Below are 19,270 nucleotides of genomic sequence, written 5' to 3' on the forward strand. Positions count from 1 at the left end.
CTCTGTCTCCCTCTCTTATTTCCAATTCCCTTTTCTGCAGGAGAGCCTTCCCCACCAGGGAGCTGTGTGTCACCTCCCTTTCTTCTGCCATCCCACCGTTAATAAAGTAATCTTGGCCTGTAATGGAGCCCTCTGCAGACAGGTTTTACGTTTATAGGGCTGGAGTGCAGGGCTCATGGTGGAACACACTGGAGAAGCTGAAAAAGACATTTGTTCTTCAGTCTCAAATCCACTCATGGGCTTTGAATCACCGGTCAAGAAAAACACCTGAAAAACAATCTGCTCTACTGAGACAGACAGAAGGTCCAGTGTTCAACAGTCCCAAAGCGTGGCCATTTGCCTAACCCCCTATCCGGCCCAAGGTATTTCTACCCTGGGTCGATGAGCTGTTTTTGGAGCAGGATGACTAAAAATAAATAAATAAGATCGGGAGACAAAAGAGAAAACATGTGGCACCTTGAGCCAAGCCAAGGGAAGGGTAGCCAATTTTCCAGGAAGGCTCTCCTCCCCTGGTGTCTTCAAGGGCCTCTCTGATAGAGTAGTGTTTTCTTCGGGAACTTACACCTCTGTCTAAAAATAACAAGGCTAAATGTACGCTTAAAATAGCTGGACGTTTCCGAGTGATGAAGAACAACAACATTAATGATCCGTGCTATTGTCTGAAAATCTGAAAGATGGAATTTTTCTTTGTGGACGAAGGTGGGGGAATTTGCAATTAAGCCCCATTTTCTGTAAGATTCCAGAGAACAAAATATTGTGTAATAAATAATTATTTTCACTGTAGTGTGTAGATCAGAGTCGTGGGAACTTCTAATTATACCTGGTTTCGAATCTGTCATAACCGTACTAATGGTTACCGACATTCACTTGTTAATTCTATGTCAAAAACTTTGGAAACATTGCAATCATCTCACTACTTTAGCACAACCCCATTCTGCCCCAACCGAGAGAATAAAAATACATGAGCTACTTTAAGCTAAACGGCAGACACCGCATTTTAACTGGAAAAAAATAAGACGGGTGACAGGATTTTTCAAGTCATGAAATAGCTCCTTGCTTTCATTAATTACATGAAGTTATCTATAAACAATCTCTGAGTCATGCGGAAAAACAATATCTCCAAACATCTGTAAAACTACTTGAGAAGCAGGTCACTGGAGTGATTGTTTCAGCAGAAACACTTCCTGCTCTCTCCTTCTCTCCCTCCCTCCCCCCTCTGTACCTGCCATGCATGTCCCAGACATGCATACCCACTCACATACACTCTGGAAAAAACCCCTGTACACAAAGCTCTCTGACTAGAGCAGCAGGACACATTACAACTTATAAGTGGCTGACCTTATAACTGGCTCTTTAGTGCTTCTCTTCTGCGACCCCACAGTAATCGCTTTCAAGCTTTTTGGTGAGTTGGGAATATTTCATGCTGCCCCCATGTCTGTTTCTGCCCTCTGTTTCTTCCTTGACTAGTAAACCTGTCTAAAGGTTGGGTGATAAACAGCTTATTTTGAGAAAGGGCACGGTCCCTTAACCTTGGCTGACCATGAGCCCAGTGTTTAAAAACAGGCGTCTCACGTTTATTTTGAGATGGGTGTTTGGCTCGATTGTGGCGTCCGTGGGCCAGATCAGTTCTATTTACTGCCAGCCATTTCCTGCCTGAAGACACAAAGTCCATTCTCCACAGAAGTTCATTTTCAGGCAAAATGCTTTCATTTAAAGCTTCTAAACATCCTCTACACCCACCACCAAAACAAATTACAAAGGAACTAAATAAACAACCTGTGTTTCCAGTGACTTTCTCTTTGCTGGGACACAGCGCCAGTTGGGCCCCTGCAGTACAGCGGTAGTACAGGTCACAGATCACTCTCATTTTGAGACAGAATGGATCTGGTGCACTTTGTATTTGATACAAAATGGATTCTGAAGCATGCAACTGTCTGTAAAAAAAATCATCCTAAATTTGATTGGTAATGTCCATCAGTGTGACGGATGTGGTTTCCAGCTAACTGCAGAAGGGATGGGGGGAGGCATTAAACTATAGCATCCTTGCCCCCATTTGAACTCCCCTGAGTGGATTGAATTACTTTTTGTAGTGATATTTCTCTTCATCTTTCCATTCATTCTGCACCTTGGCTTGGGCACTGCAGCTGAAAGGCAGATTCTCCTTTCTCACATTGCATGCATGTGTTTGTGTGTGTGTGTGTGTACTGTGTCTATGTGTGTGTGTGTGTGTGTGTGTGTGTGTGTGTGCACACACTGTGCGTGTGTGTATGTAGCAAGTGCACCCGTGCAGTTAGTAAAATGCATCTGTTCTGAATTCTGAAGACACTGCAGTATTTCCACAGGTTAAACGAATTAAAATGTGGGAATGTGTGTGCAAGAATGTAGTGTATAAATGTGTACGTGAGTGGGATGGCCAGAGATTCAGAGGGAATTCTGCTTCTACAGAGGAGTGTTCATTGTTCTGCAGCAGTCAGCATGTTCTCTGGCAGGGGTTGATGCAACCTCTGCGCTCCTCATTAACACACGACAATACTTTCGGTTGACATGATGAAAAAGGCGTTCTCGGGGTACAGTGAGGGCGTCTGGGATGCATAAATAGGTCATGTGATATGAATAAAAGAACAGAGAGCAGGGTTTCCAATCCCCACCACCAAAAGACCCCTCCACCTCAATTCCACAAGGGTCTTTTCGGTTTCAGGCTAGAATTAGAGAAAAATAAGCTTTGTGTCGGAAACTTTCGAGGACAAAAATGGATATGTGTTTCCTTGTAGTTTGCCCAGTAATTCTTACACTGTTGATAGGCTGACCTACACTGAGACTGACTTCAAGGCCAGTCAGAGGTCCCACAGAAGGCTATTAAATCTGCCAGAACCTTTTGTCATGCTGACACAAAGAAACAAACTGCAGTAGACTTGTCTTTTCAAGTCAAGCTTAATTCCAGAGATTACCCAGACGTTCCTCATGGAGGCTGACAAATATTACTTTTCCTCACCAGGGCTTCAGAGAAACACATAGGTTCAGGTATCAATCATCCTGAGCATCTGGATATCTGAGAAGGGTCAGATAAAAAAAGAGCCAGCTAAAAAGAAGTTTCAAAAGGCAAAGACTGGGCATTAATTATTGGATGGGACCGAGCAGGACGGGGTCATTCGGCCGGTCACTCGAGCCTGGGAGGGCTGTTAGATTGGGGTCCGTCTGTGCTGGCCCTCAGCAGGCCTACTTGTCCCACCCACAGGCCCGTGGTGGAGCCCTGCCAATCTCACTCAGCGTATCCCATCTCACGACTGACGGCGGTCTGTAATCAGCAAATGTTAGCGTCTAGACAACAATCTGCTTTGCATTTACTGCGCCTTGAACACGCGTGTCTGAGATAGAACACAACAGAAAACGAAGCGCTCCACTTTCCAGTAATCATAACTCTGCGAATGCCTCGTTAACCCAGCGTTATTCCGATTGCTCCCGGGGTCCCTGTTCACTCGGGAGCTCTTAGAACCCTTGGAACGCCGAGAGGAAAGAACGCAGCAGGGAGAGAGCTGGAACAGGATCTGCTCTCATCACTGCCATCCCCCTCCTACAGCGGCATCCAAAAAACGCTCTCAGACACTAAGCGTTATCACAGACGGACTGTTCGCTGACTTTCCCCAGTGTCTGATATTCCCAATCAAAGACGCTACATGCAGCAGGTCAGGAATCTTCCAGAAAAAAAGGTAGGCGGCGGGGGAAAAGAGACTAGCTGGAAGAATTCACAGCACAGCAGAGAGCGAGTATGAGGGAGTAATATGAGAAAGAATGCAGGAGGTGGGGAAATATGCATCTTAAATGTCAGATTATTTCTTCATGAAGCAAAACACTTCTGCACCTGTCCATGTTTTCCCTTTTTTCCCCAAATGTCTCTTCCATTTGTTGATCTCTCCCTCTCTCTTTCACTCTGCCAACACCAGGAGGGCAAATGAGAGCATGGTGCCATCTGCACTGGTTCCACACAGTGGGGTGTGTATTTATTTAGTGAAACAAATGCCTTGGCAGCCTTGACTACAGCCCAATGGCCTGTATGGGCGATGGTGCCATAATGGGACTTTTCTATTCACTTATTGTTTTCACTAAGTGCGTGTGTGTGTGCGTGTGAGAGAGAAAGAGAACGTGCTCTTTCTGAACTCCCTCTGCTACCAGTCCCACACACCCACCCAAGCACACATACACACATACACTCACACGCACACACATAGTCACTCACTCACACACACACACACACACACACACACACACATACATACGCACACACACTCACACACACAAAGCTGCCAGTGTGCTTCCCAACACAGGTTGCGGCTGCTATTCTTTCCTCGGTCTCTGGGGTGGGGTGTGACGGGGGTAGAAGCAGCTGTCTCCGTCCGTTTGAGCAAATAAAGAGAAATTTTACCAGCGTGAACAAATGCTTGGCGTATTCTGCAAAAGGATAAATGGTCACAAATGATCAAGTGTGACTTGTGTTAGCAGGCCCAGCGCGGAGCTGGGCGCGGGCATGGCGCCCTGCCAGGAGGCCGAGGGCGGCCGGTGCCAGGAATCCTACCGCCACAAAGCCCCGGAGGGATAGTCCAGGCTCATCTGCTCCTCATGGTGGGGATTACCTCCGCGGATCGCTGTGCGAAAGCAGCACTGACCACCACCCCCAGACTGCTCTCTCCACATTCCCAGCCATAAAGCATATGTAACACCACTGCACACAAGACTGACCATGCAAGCCATATTCATCTGCTGAGACCAACCGTAACACACAATAAAATCTATTTATCATCATTTACACACAATAATTAGTGGTTGCATGTTGGAAATGTATGTCAAATAAGTGCCAGCTACAGATACAGAAAGAACAGTAATGGTTACCTCCCAAAAAAGAGAGGCCCAAAAAAACAGGCCCAGGTGAGACACTTATCCTACGGTCTGGACTGAACCGAACAGTATCTGTGCTGATTGAGGCCTGTGGCATTGCCCTGGGAGTGAGAGTTTAACTGTTGTGCGTCAGGCTACAGCCATACTTGTGCCACCTATGTCAGCGCACAGGAGCCGGTGTGAAAGGCAGTGGTCAGTGGGCTGCCAGCCACTGGGAATAGCTGAATGTTGGTGGTTGGCAGTAGTAGGATCTGTCTAAAGCTGCCATTGCAAATTCCAGACTGAGGTGAAAAATAGGGGAAAAGTAACATGACTAATCTTGTGAGGGCATGTATCAGAGCGTACTCCCTGTAAGAGGGCACCAGTTTCCCAGCTCTGTTTGACGGTGACTCAATGATCTGGGAGGGGGGCAGCGTTGAGAGGGGTTTGCATTGCAGCCAACCTGCTTCCCAAAGAGCAGTGGAGCCGTCAGTGAGCTCAGAGAGTCGCTCATCCAGGGAGCTTTGATCTCCATGTCAGCGACTGAGTCTCTGCGTCAGGGCCCATAAAGCAGCCTACTGCCAGACGCCCCAGGGCCAATGAGACAGACATTCATTTACTGCATGTCTCTCTGAACACATTAATTTACTGCATGTCTCTCTGAACACATTAATTTACTGCATGTCTCTCTGAACACATTAATTTACTGCATGTCTCTCTGAACACACTCATTTACTGCATGTCTCTCTGAACACACTCATTTACAGCATGTCTCTCTGAACACACTCATTTACAGCATGTCTCTCTCTGTTACCGCTCTACGTGGTTACAGGCTGCCAGAGCTGCAAGCTGGTATCACCAGCCTCGCCTCACAGGTTATACTGAAGGTTAATAGTACACTCCTACAATGAAAACCATTCCCTGGACTTCAGAATGTGCTCCCCCCTTACTAGCCCTGGACAGTGCCAGGAAGCCTGGACACTGCACAACATATCCAGTTTACAGCTACTCATTACAGCAAAAGGGCTGCAAGAGTTCAGCCATTTCTTAAATCACATGCCTAGCAGAAACAGATGGAATGATAAACCGCTGATTTAAATTCTGCACTACACTCACCCAAATAGACGCACATACTGTACGCATACACACGCACACACACACACACACACACACACACACACACACACACACACACACACGCACACACACACACACCATGTTGTTAGATCACAGCAGTTCCTTCATGAGACCGTCAATCTCATTTACAAAACCTGTCAGGCTGTAAATTACCCTGCAATTTACACAAAATTGTAACAATTATACCAATTCAGCCAGGAAGAAATAAAAAATGACTCATCAAGACAGAACAATGTAAACTAATTAAGAAATTGAGCTTATTTACTGGAAAGAGTGAAAATAAACCAAAATACTTTGAATTAAGTAATTAGAGGCAAGGATCCATATTGTTGCCATAGCTTTGCAAGAACTGTAATTTCTCATATTGAGGGATAGAACTGAGTTAGAAAAGCACTGATCTGAAATTTGAGAGTGATCACATGACCCCTGATCATATCTGCAATACCACAGTCTGTGCATGTGGCTGATTCTACAGGCCTGACTGGCATTTTCCCGCTGGGGCAGATCCGCCCTTTGCCTGGGATGATTACAGTAACACTCATTGTAGTTCCTGTGCAGGCAACACTGCCCTAATTACACCACACAAAGAGGCTGACTGTCAACAGCCAGCCCTGATTCAGCATTAATTGCCATCTTGATTGTGTTTCCAGCGAGGGCTGTGAGAAGCTCAAAGGCCATTATAAGGCTTTATTGAGTGGAGTCAGAGCTGGGGTAAGGGGTTAGCGTGCGTGCAGGCTAACCTGAACAGCTGCAACGTCCAAACGGCCTGACCCCCATCCGATCCCCTCCCCACCCCAAGCCTGCTATTTAAAGCAGGACGAGTTAACCTCTTCAGAGACCCTGCCACGGTTACTGTATAACAGCCATTGTTTTCTGGGCAACCCCCCCACCTCCCCACCCCCCACCCAAACAGCCTGGAAAGTTCCAGCTCTCATAGGATCTGCCACGTCTGAGGGCTGGGTGGTGCTAAATGGCAAATGCCTTTTTCGGAGACAGGCCTGAGAAACAGGACACTGCAGCGGACCCCCAGCAACGAACGCACACCCAGCCCAGACAGGCCGGAGCTTCGCCCAGCGGAGGCCACAGCGCACAGGAAGAGAGCGACAGGAAGGAAGAGGATCGTTGACCGTTACTGCGTGCAGGCCGAACTCCTGTTTCCGCTCCATACCAAACCCAGCGGCCGCTCTGCAACGCCATGGCCACACAGGACATACTTTTAAAAACTGACAGAGCAATAAAGAGACAAAGGAATGTTTTTCACTTTAGGTAGTTAACTCTTCACCACTAGAAGTGAAAGGCACCTGAGAGTCTGGAGTGACCCTTTATGTAAACAATCGCTACTAGAAATCAGCAGAAAAGAGTGTCCTTGTGCGTGTGTTATAGTACTTTGGACATAAATAACACCAAAAAAGCAAGGTCAACGAAAAAGTTCCTCTTAATCTGCGAGTCCTTACGTGCCACCCCTGCAGCCCTGATGCTCTACGGTTTCCTCTCTCTGTGGAGACATGGCTGACTACAATACAAGCTCGAACACAGACCATGTAATGAGGTGAGAGAGAGGTCAGAGGTCAGGCGCATACCACACAGGAAGGACCCTGGGAGCATTCTTAACATGGGTGCGGCGAGCAAGAGGACCTGACGGCTGATCCTGGGTCAGCTGAATGTCACCGTTCTGGAAGATCCAACATACACAAACTGCTCCAGCACTCAAAGTCCTAGCTTCCCTCTGTTCCAGACAACATCACAACACGCCACAACTCTCCATAATGGACAATAAGAGCAATCCTTCTTTTATTACAAAAACATATTTGGTATGTGACTCAAATCAATGGGAACCATGCCTTGTACAACAATGTAGATTCCTGTGAAAAATTTATGAAACTGGGAAAGCAAGTGGAATATGACTTTCTAAAAACCATTCAGATTGTTTTACTGCATAGAATACTCATCCACACAGCCAAAGCAAATTTCAAAATCTCAAACTGGCTGTGAGCAGGTACGGTCAAACGAAAGAATTTGACAAAGAACAGGCTAATTGCTCTCAGATTAAAACGTTATGACTTGCTTAATACATTTGTGATGCTGGCCTAACAATCGGGCCGAAACTGACCTACAACAAGTAAAACAACGTAATGTCTGTAGAGTCAGTGCGACGAACCCAGGTGTTGACCGAGCTGTATCGCACTGGGGCGTGGACAGGCCGGGCCCATCCGTCAGCGCCCGGGCGAGGCCACGCACACGCCAGGCTCAGAGGCTCAGAGTCTCAGAGCGCTGGATTACAGCTGCGTCTCTTTGGAGATGAGCCGCTAAGAAGTGCGCTCCTTCTCCAAAAGAAACAACTTTTTCTCCCCACCCGAGGATGTGAAGAGCCTTTCAGTAAGAGTTTGAAATGGAGTCCCGAGCTGAAGCTCAGGTGAAAGCTCTTTAAATGGAGCCAGTTGAAATAACACGCGGTGAAGTGAAGGAGCAGAGCCATCCCGTATGCAGGAACAGGCTGGTCGATTCATGCAGATGCGTGCGGTAGCTCTGACGGCCGACCCCTTCTGCAGCTCTGAGGGCGTCTGGGCCTGAGCAAAGGAAGCCCTGTCCCCGGAGCCCCGGCTTCTCACCTCTGTATGAGGGATTACTCTGTTCACAAGACAAAAGGAGCTTTTCACCCGGCAAACGGCAGGCCGCAACGCATCACAATTCACCCCAACATCACCCCCCTCCACCCCTCTGCCAATCCATCAAGTGCTTGTTGTCTGTCACCATGGAAACAGTAATTACACTAAGCCTCCTGACATCCCGTGAGCCTTGTGTGAAATGGCATTCCGTGTGAGATGGGAACACCCCTTCCCCACTCTTAGGGGTCTGGCCTCAGGTGTCCCTCTGTTGAATGACAGGGTACCCCAAAGCTGCCCCAACATAATGGTGTAGTGGGAGACAAAGGGGGAAAACTACCGTTGGAAGGCCCTTCTGCCCTGCACCCTTCCCTAATCCATCCCCCAACACCCTGACACACATTCTGCCCACTCTCATTCCTGAACAGTCATCTGACACGCCATCCCAGAGCAAACAAACCCAGGAGTAGGACAGCAAACAAAACACAAAAACCAGATCTATCAGCCTGACAGGCAGGGCCAACCCTGGGGATAGAGCAGGGCTGGGGGTATGTTTGACTGGGCCCGTGAGGCCAAAGAGAGAGAATAGTTCTCAGTGGCACAGCCAGTAATTCATTTTTGGGGGGATTTTGAAATTCCAAACCAAACCTAGATTACTTTTCCGTACATTCATCTACTGTACACCTTTGCGTTTTCTGGGAGTTGGGTTCTTTGCAATCAGCTTCTGAATATTTGACATGAGTATCCCACATTGGAACCCCCCTCCCCCTGGCTTGGCCACATCTCTGCTTCTCTTTGCTCACCTCCATCCCCACAAAGATTTACTGCTGGGTGCTGAAAGGCCTCAGACGCCACAAATTAAGCGCATTGTGCGTCTCAGCCAGGAGGGACCACAGTGGTTACTTTCAGCAGAGTCCAAGTGCCATTCATTAAAAGCACCGTTTAATTTAGAGGGGACTTAAAAGGATGCGTGCAGTCGGCCTGGGAGGGGGGATCAGAGAGGCAGGAAGGGGCTGGGGTGGCGATATCTCCCAGCTTTACCAGACTCCGTCATTCACTGCCTCCGCTATCCCCCTCTGGCCATCCCAGCCAAATTCAAACCCCTCGGACCAGAACGCACAGGAGATGAACAGGGAGCTAATGAGAACCTGGGGACCCCTGATACTAATCAGTCTAATGTGACTGAGCTCACGGGGCACAGAAAAGCAGTCCCCATAAAGAAGACAAGTCACGTCAGATCCCTCTGTGCTGGTCTGTGCGTGTCACGTTTTTGCCAGGATGCCATCAAGGACGGCAATAAAACAGAGCGATGGTGTGTTTTGTCTTTGTATGAATTCATCCTGAGCCAATCCCAACAAAATCTACCACTCCCAGAATATTTTTCACAACTGGCTACAGCAACTATCCTGTTTTTTTTCAGAGCGAGTTAATGTTTTAACACACCTGGAGCTAATGATGTGTCATTTTTTATTACACAGCGGTCCACAGACCTCACCAAAAATCAGCATAAACATACTCCATTAAGCTACAGAAAGGTTAAGGAACCCAAGCTTATGCCATGTCTAATGAGCCTAATGATGGAGCCTTTACAGACTGTTTAACAGCGACATCTTAAAGACCAACTCAGAATGGGACTGATTTTTAATGAGAATTGTTCTCAGATGACCGCAGACAGACCCCTACTGAGTCACAGGGATTCAAACAGGGTGAAAAATACTTTTTTTATATAACAAGGCCTCCCTATTACATCCATATGAGATGCTCTCTGTCCTTAAAGTTGAGCAACAACTGAAAACGTGTTGCAGCTACACTAATTCACACCATGGCACGACTCTTAATGCCACTGCCACTTCTTCTTTATTGAATACTGTTCAAAGCTGAAGAAAAACTGATTAAAAGGGTCACATTTAAGATTAAGCTAATATTGAAGCATTGCTTTCAAGTGATGAATGGTCCTGCACATGGTCATTAATTCAGTGGGAAAGCAGTGCTGAGACATATACACAGCTGCTCAATATGAGATTAGTGTCTCTCTCCCTGCTGAAATAAATTATTAAGGGCACCCGTACACGCCCAAACACCCCCCAACCCCACCCAACACCAGCCTCCAAGCCACTCTCCTGAACCATTTTTCCTTAACCATGGAAGAGAAGGGGCCCTAATCTCATCCCAACCCTGTTCATCCCAGAGTCAGGGGAGTACAGTACTTTTGTGATCACATGTACTGTACATGTACACACACACACACACACACACACACAAGTACACTGTCCTTTCCTTTGCTATTCATAGCAGTACAATCTCTTGTTCTCACAAAGAACAAAGTACAGGTCTGTTGTTAAGGTGTCCAACCAATCAACACTGACCGGGCTGCTTAAAGGACATCTAAGGCACAAAGCTCAAACCTCTATACAGCTCCCACAATGGTGATCTTTACCACTTCCTCAATGGTGATCTCCACCACTTCCACAATAGGCATTTCATACACTGATTTGTTCTGCAGCCCATCATCCAACAATAGCGCTTTTCAATGCAAGCCTACAGTCAGCACAGACTAATCCCAGGCACAAGGAATTACCCACAGTGCCCTTCACCCATCCACCTGCAGTGAAACAAAAATGCACCAGCGATGAAAAGCAGACGTGTGCAGCAGCTGAGCGGAATGCACTTATTTTCTGCTTTGTGCTGACACCTCATAGATCTCCACACACACACACACACACGTGTGCAAACACAAGCGAACAGGGATACCGCATCACCGCACGTTCTTTCCATACCACAGTGCCTGGGACCTGGCCACTCCCCCCTCCCATGTTTGAGTGACGCGGCTAAGGCGTGACCCCTCCGTCTTCCTCTGACCCACAGCAGCAGGAGGCAAGTGATATGTAAGCAAAATTTAATACCCCAGAGGAGCATCCGGGCCACTCAAAAAGGAGCAGATGTTGTCGGGGGCCAGGAGACACACCTGTCCACACCATGTCTTGGCCTCCGTCTTCCTCTGATTTCCCAGTTGTCCCACGTGCAGGACTGGGTTTGAACACTCCACCACCCCCTTATGCGTGGCTCAAGCACTGTCCATGTGACCATACAGAAGGACATAGCTTTGTGCTACACAACGTGTGGGAGATGCAGCTTTCATTGATGGATGAAAGGAGCACAGTTAGACTGGGTGGCTTTAAAGGCAGGCAGCAGATAGACACAGATACTACAAATGCAATTGTTGTACCAATCAATGCCACTGAGTGCCACTCAGTATCCATTCAGACACACACACAACCTTTTCTTTGGCTCTCAGAAGTCTAAATTTGGAAATGCCTTGTAAAAAGAGGCAAGGAGTTGAAGGCACCATTCAAGTCACAAAATGAAGGTTTCAACTTGCAGGAGAATTACATCTCTCTGTCAGCCATACAGTTCCCGGTGGAAATAGATCACTCCAAGTACCAAGTACCAAGTTCCAATGTTGCTTTGAATATAAGCCTTTTCCTCCATTAATGAACAAGTTGAGGTCTAATAAATAACATAAAAGAAAAAAGGGGGAAAGGAATGCAGCCTATACATGTTTGCCAGAGTGCAAAGCAATTCCTAGAGGAAACAAATAAGAGGAAAACAGTAATTAAACTAACCATCACCAAATAAATCATGTTTGACCTTTCCAAGCCAATATATTTTAATATCCTGTACTGTTTCTATAACCCATAACAGTCACAACAGTTATAATGGCAACAGGCCTGAAACAGAACTAACAATATTGTGACAAACTAACAGTATTGCTTGCAAATTAATTATGTATTGTATGCTCTTCTGTACACAGAAATAGGCCAGATATGGGTTCAATAATACATAAAGTAAACTGAAATAAAATATTAACAGGATTAACATTGAATAGGCTACAGACTCAGACAGAGCAAGCAAAATAACAATAAGTAATCATAAGTGCTAAACTTTATTCAAGTAATAAAATATTGGCACGTGAAAGGCGAGGAGTATGTGGAAAATACTTTTTTTTTTTTTTAGCAAGAAGCAGCTCTGAATTGTGATAAACCTGACTCTCGACCTGCTGTCGTACAGCATCTGCTCAAAAACATACCGGTCAAGACGAGACACGTTTCAGTGAATACCCCATTAATACAGGCAAAACGCACAGAATTGATGTTTGAATTTACAAGTTGCCGGAAGGCATAACCATGTCTGAAACGTGCATTCCCTGAACTACACAGCAATCCCCAAACAGAACAAAGGTTATTGGACGGTTTCTTAAAACAGATAGATCCTGCTTACTGAACTATATATCGAGATAAATAGCGACAGCAGCCTACAGAATATACAACTAGACAGCAAATAAACGAAACAGAATGACATATATTAACGTTCATCGGAGTCTAAAAAATAAGTAGGCTACTTGAATAATAGATCTGTCTCAGATACTTTCTTTAACTGAGTCCAAACTTGTTTTTCTTACTGTAGCCAACGTTGTTATCAGAAGATTGCTACAAAGTGTGCAAATAAAAACAATTATATTTAGTCAACAGAGAAAGTTGTAGCAATGCAGTATGACAGGATGGATGGTTCACAGCGTTCGACTTGTTTGATAAAATGGGTTGTGTTTATTATTTGCATTGAAAAATGACAATACATTTAGGCTACATTTAAAATACTGCACATCATAAAGTGGACCATCTACGAGCTGGCCAGGACACGTTGCGACATAAGAAACCTAACTAGTGTACAGACCAAACTTGCCGCGAGGATTATTGGTAAATTGTTCCTATCTGGCTAACAATTACAGTATCCACTATCCAGCAACAAATCTGACCAATTTAGCAGTAGTAACTGTACTCCGTAGCCTAGCAAAATGGTTTGCCAAAATGCTAGTTTAACTAAGTTTTCGCCTATGCAACACACTTTCAAATAGAAGACTCCAAAGTATACATTTAGTTCTGTTGATGATTTATTCTTACCTTGCCTCGGTCATTTTCCTCACATTGTACGAGCAAACTTGTATTGAAATTGTCAGATAATAGTTTCCCCCCTGTTGAATACAAGCGATACACGGCTTTGAGTGGTGAATCTCTACCCCTGTCCTGAGTACGTGAGTCAGTCTTCTCCCAGACCCCTCCTTCGTGCTGTTGGTTGGCAGGATATGTAATTTGATCTCAGCACTGTATGGCTGCACACCGGAGAACGAGAACTGGAATTCCACTTCTCGTCTTCATTTTTTTGTGCATTTGATGTTTCAAGGACTCCACCTGGTGGTGTCCCTGAATATGACAAATAACGTAGTTCTGGGGACCAGGGATTGACATTCCCCCTGAAGTTCGCAAATTCCAGCGGTTTATCGGAGGCATTGCAGCTATTAAGTTTCTTGTGCTAAAAAGCAAAGTTCCCCATTGTCCATTCAAGACTATGAATGTACCCTGGCGAAATTACATTAGTTTGGGCACTACTTTTGAAATCTAAAATTCCTCAACACTTAGCTGATTAATCTCCAGGGACGTTTCTGAGCCGCAAATAAGGTTCTCATTCTCATTCACGTTGAGGTATCCAGTGTGCATGCGCTGGTGACAAAAAAGCCAAATCAAACTTTGCAGCCTCCATGAACTGCCTTTTCCATGGAAGTTCATTAGCCCCGCCCCTTTATTGAGGGTCCAATCATAACGTAGCAATGTCTGCGAGCCTCAAATTCTGCGCCTATTAAAGGAACAATAGTTCAGATTTCTGTTAAAACACTATTTCGAGACCATCGTAAATCCCTTCATATGACTGAGAAAGGATCACTGACATGTTGACTCACCCTGCTTGTGTTTATAGTCCATAAGTTTTAAAATATACAGTTGACGAACCTACACTCTATACCAAAACATTGTATGGCTGTACAATAATTCAAGCTCATTGAAAATTGGTTCTAATTGCCACAGCCAATGGCGTAGAGTTTTAAAGGTCAAGGCGTTCACAGAGAAGGCTGGAGGGATAAACAGTGTTGTGGTTTGAGGGTGTAGAAAACATTGCCTTTAATGCAGTCTGCTTCTGTGGGCTAACAAGTATTCTCAAAACTAGAAAAGATGAGGCCACATGACACTACCTTCAGCACCCTTGCAATCTTTTCATGTTTTCATCCAGACTAATCTGAACTACAGTACCTTAGGCCTCTGTAGGCTACATGCTGTTGTGGAAGGAACACGTTCAACAGAGAGGGCAACAATGACTCATGGACATTTGTTGTTTATTAAGATTCACCTGTTTAGACTATAGGTTCCCCTGCAATGATCTATCCTTAATCCGCATGGATGGACTGAAATTGCATCTCTGTTTAAGTGTTCAAACAGTTATAGTTATTACAGCTGGTAGACAGACAGTAATTGTTATTTATATAGGAATTGCTGTAACTTGTATTTAAATTTGTATCTTCTGCTGTGCACTACTGAATTACTTTGGAAATATAAGTGCACAGTATCACAGCGTTGTAAATTACAGTTCTGGCTGAGCTTAATTTGATATTTAAAGGTACACTTTTCATACCCATGTGAAAAAAAGATAATTTTAGTATTCAGTAATAGCTCACGTACACATGAAGTGTCCTATTTTATACTATCATACTGGAAGTATAATTGAAGTTTATACTACTGTATATTAAAGTATGCTGAAATATACTATTTCTTCACTTCAGTATGCATTCATGAAAAAAAATAGGTTTTTCTTTCCTATTTGTCATAGCTGCACACAATGATTTTGTGTGTGCATAACAACAATATAAATACATAGCCTGAGCAAACATCTTCAGAACAATAGTTGTAACATTATCCTGCTTCTTCAGACATGGCTGAAGAACGCTCACACAATACAGTGGGAGCAATAATTATTTGAACCCTTGCTGATTTTTTAGGTTTGCCCACTTACAAAGAATGGAACTGTGTAGAATTTTAATCATAGGTACATTTTAACATTGAGAGACAGAATATCACAAAATAATTCACAATAACAACATCATATACATTTTATAAATGTATTATCGTATTTTTGCATGAAATAAGTATTTGATCCCCTACCAATCAGCAATAATTCTGCCTCCCACAGACCAGTTCGTTTTCCATTAAGAAGCACTCCTAATCTCAACTCATTACCCAAAACACCTGTGTCAACTCGTTACATCATTATGTAGCTGTATAAAAGACACCTGTCCACACAATCAATCACAATCCAACATTTCCACCATGGCCAAGACAAAGGAGCTGTCTAAGGACATCAGGGACAAAATTGTAGACCTGCACAAGGCTGGGATGGGCTACAAGAAAATAAGCAAGCAGCTTGGTGAAAATATAACAACTGTTGGAGCAATTATTAGAAAATGGAAGAAACACAAAGTCACCGCCAATCTCCCTCGGTCTGGGGCTCCACGCAAGATCTCGCCTCGTGGGATATCAATGATCATGAGAAAGGTCAGGGATCAGCCCAGTACTACACAGGAGGAGCTTGTTAATGACCTGAAGGTAGTTGGGACCACAGTCACGAAGAGAACCATCAGTAACACACTACACCGTGAAGTGCTGCGCGCGCAAGGTTCCTCTGCTGAAGAAGGCACATGTACAGGCCCGTCTGAAGTTTGCCAAAGAACACCTGGATGATCCAGAGGAGGCTTGGGAGAAGGTGATGTGGTCAGATGAGACCAAAATAGAGCTATTTGGCAATGCTGAGTACAACCCCAGGAACACCATCCCCACTGTGAAGCATGGAGGTGGAAACCTTATGGGTGTTTCTCAGCTAAGGGGACAGGACGACTTCACCCTATCGAGGGGAGGATGAATGGGGCCATGTACCAGGAAATTTTGGGCGACAAACTTCCCTCAGTGAGAGCACTGAAAATGGGTCGTGGATGGGTCTTCCAACATGACAATGACCCAAAACATACGGCCAAGGCAACAAAGGAGTGGCTCAAAAAGAAGCATATTAAGGTCCTGGAGTGGCCTAGCCAGTCTCCAGACCTAAATCCCATCGAAAGTCTGTGGAGGGAGCTGAAGCTTCGAGTTGCCAAGCGACAGTCTCGGAACCTTAAGGATTTAGAGAGGATCTGCAAAGAGGAGCGGACCAAAATCCCTCCCAAGATCTGTGCAAACCTGGTGAAAAACTACAACAAACGTCTGACCTCTGTGCTTGCCAACAAAGGTTTCTCCACTAAATATTAAGTCCTATTGTTCTATGGATCAAATACTTATTTCATGTGAAAATATGATATTAAATTTATAAAATTTATATGATGTTATTGTGGATTATTTTGTGATATTCTGTCACTCAATGTTAAAATGTACCTATGATTAAAATTCTATACAGTTCCATTCTTTGTAAGTGGGCAAACCTACAAAATCAGCAAAGGATCAAATAATTATTGCTCCCACTGTACCTGAGTTAACAATAATATAATCTTAGCTATACCATTGTTAGAAATATTTATGAAAAATCTACTAGTTCAGCTGCATGCAGGTAAAAGACCTATCATACTGTTTAACCCAGTGACGTAAGCAACCTGTTAAACAGATGTAAGAATGAAGGCATAGTCACTGACACACCAAATCAACATGCAAAAGACCAACTGTAAAAATGATACCGGGGCATTCAACACTTTATTCACAAACTAATAACTGCTATCAAATGTTCACTGGTAAACCAAAGGAAACAAAAATATATGTATGAGAAATCTATGTACTGTACATGGCATTGTTATTTAAATTGCCTATTTTTTCACATACAGCAGTCCTGTTAAAAGTGCTAATGTAAAGTATGTCTTCCTTCCTCTATATTTTCTTTCTTTGAAGGAATATAGGGACATGTATTTCATGTCACAAAGTCGTAAAAACATTCAGTGAGGGGAGTTCCATTGACAGAAAAAGCTGTGATTTAGAATGTGCCTTATGACCAAAGCTGAAGCTATAAAAATCATAAGGCAATACTATAGTTGAAAAGTTTTGTAATATCCATGATACAGAACACATTGCTGGATAAGTCATTTAGCTTCTCTTTTGTATTATAAAATATATTTTAACATTTACATGAATTGCAAAACATACATTCAAATACATACAGCAATTTAATATATTTGTTCAGACTGTCATAGCACCATGTATAGCGAGAACAAATAACCAGGAACAGCAATCTAATGTTAAAAAGAATGTGACACTTGTTAAACACACGTTTTATTTTTAATTAACTTTTTTTCTATGGAAAAGATGCAGATAATATGAAATTCACTAATGCAAATACAGCATGTTGTCCATGGAAACATACTACACCATTTTTCTGAGAATGGCCCATTAAAAACAAGCATGTCCTGGGTCCCTCTGACAGTATAAATCAGACGGAACTGTGTTTTTCTAGCTCTGACGTTTGGCTGGGGATCACAAAATGGAGTTGAGGAAGGATCCTCTATGAATCACGACCAGCTTCCTCCAGACATTACTTGACCTTTGGCATTGTCAGTGTGTGGGGACGAGCTCTAGACTGGACATGATCAGACGTGGGTTCTCTGGGGCTTGTTGTCGGCATGAGCTAGCCCACTCTGTGTTCAAAAGAGATAGATATGGCCTTCCAGCGCGATCCTCCCAGATGCTGCTGCTCACTGACTAATGTATCTCTTGAAAACTTCAGAAAACTTTGCTATGAGGACTTTTATTTGATTCGCTGACAGAAAAAGAAAACAGAATAAAAAATAACAACAAAACAATCCATCCCAACAGGGTACTTTTGCCAAATTGAAAATCAGTCTTTTATAAAAGGTAAACTGCAACACTGAGATGGCACTGAGAAAATAATTCTTCAGTGAAAAATGTAAAACCACCACAGCTCGTACTTTCCACCATTTGGGGACAGTACAGAGTGGGGAAATATCTCCTCCTCCTCTGCACCTTCTTGTGTTGTACACTAGGGGGCGTGCAAGAGGGGTGTGGGGTTTAGGATATGTCAATACAATCTCATACATTCTACATACATTTTACCAGTCTTGGGCGTGGTTTAGCTTTAGCTTCATAGTCGCAATTCAAAACTGTAGGCCAGACTTCAAAATAAAAAAATGTGCCAAATACACTACTGAGAGCGCAACAAGAATGAAAGAAAAAAAGCAAAATCAAGTATGAACACAATACAAAAACTTTTCCATGTAATCTGACAAATATCATAACAAAACATTTTTTTCCTCCCACCCCTCATCCCCCAAAATGTCTGTTATGTAACAATAACAAATGTCGCATTTCAAGCCTAGATGATCTCTTACTCATTTCTCCAGTTAACAGAGGGGGACAGGCAGTAACAGACTGCTTCCCTGGAATTGTGGGAAACCTCAGAGCGGGCTATGGGAGGGGAGATCCTGTCAGTCTGGGGCATTTTGGAGAGGCGTCTTGTAATAAGGATATTGAATGTGTGGAATCGCGGAATCAATGTCATAATGGCATCGCATTTACAACATTGCATTTACTTTGCTGTATTGGGGCTGCATTAGCCAGAAGGTGGAGGAGGCGAGGTTGGTTCAGATGGCCGCCCCGAATGTTTCCTCTGGAACAAAGTTGGTGCAGACACAGGGGGTGCTGTTTGACCTCTGACAGGATGGCTGTCCTCTCTGAGGCTCTGCCTCTTCCTCATCCTCCTCCTCCTCCTCCTCCTGTGGCAGCTCGTTGGGGAGG

General features: G+C 44.3%; 1 protein-coding gene across 2 annotated transcripts in view; it reads right to left on the reverse strand.

The window, feature by feature from the left end:
- Positions 1–13,695, reverse strand: part of LOC133139371 (rho GTPase-activating protein 39-like) — a 62,824-nt gene extending 49,129 nt beyond the window's left edge. For both annotated transcript variants that reach the window (XM_061258861.1, XM_061258860.1), the window contains exon 1: positions 13,568–13,695. In XM_061258861.1, coding sequence (XP_061114845.1) covers positions 13,568–13,581 — 14 coding nt within the window. In that variant the 5' untranslated portion in view covers positions 13,582–13,695. The remainder of the gene's footprint in view (positions 1–13,567) is intronic.
- Between the last annotated feature and the right edge of the window lie 5,575 nt (positions 13,696–19,270).

Source organism: Conger conger, chromosome 10 (assembly GCF_963514075.1).
Source record: "Conger conger chromosome 10, fConCon1.1, whole genome shotgun sequence".
NCBI classification, from domain to species: Eukaryota; Metazoa; Chordata; class Actinopteri; order Anguilliformes; family Congridae; genus Conger; species Conger conger.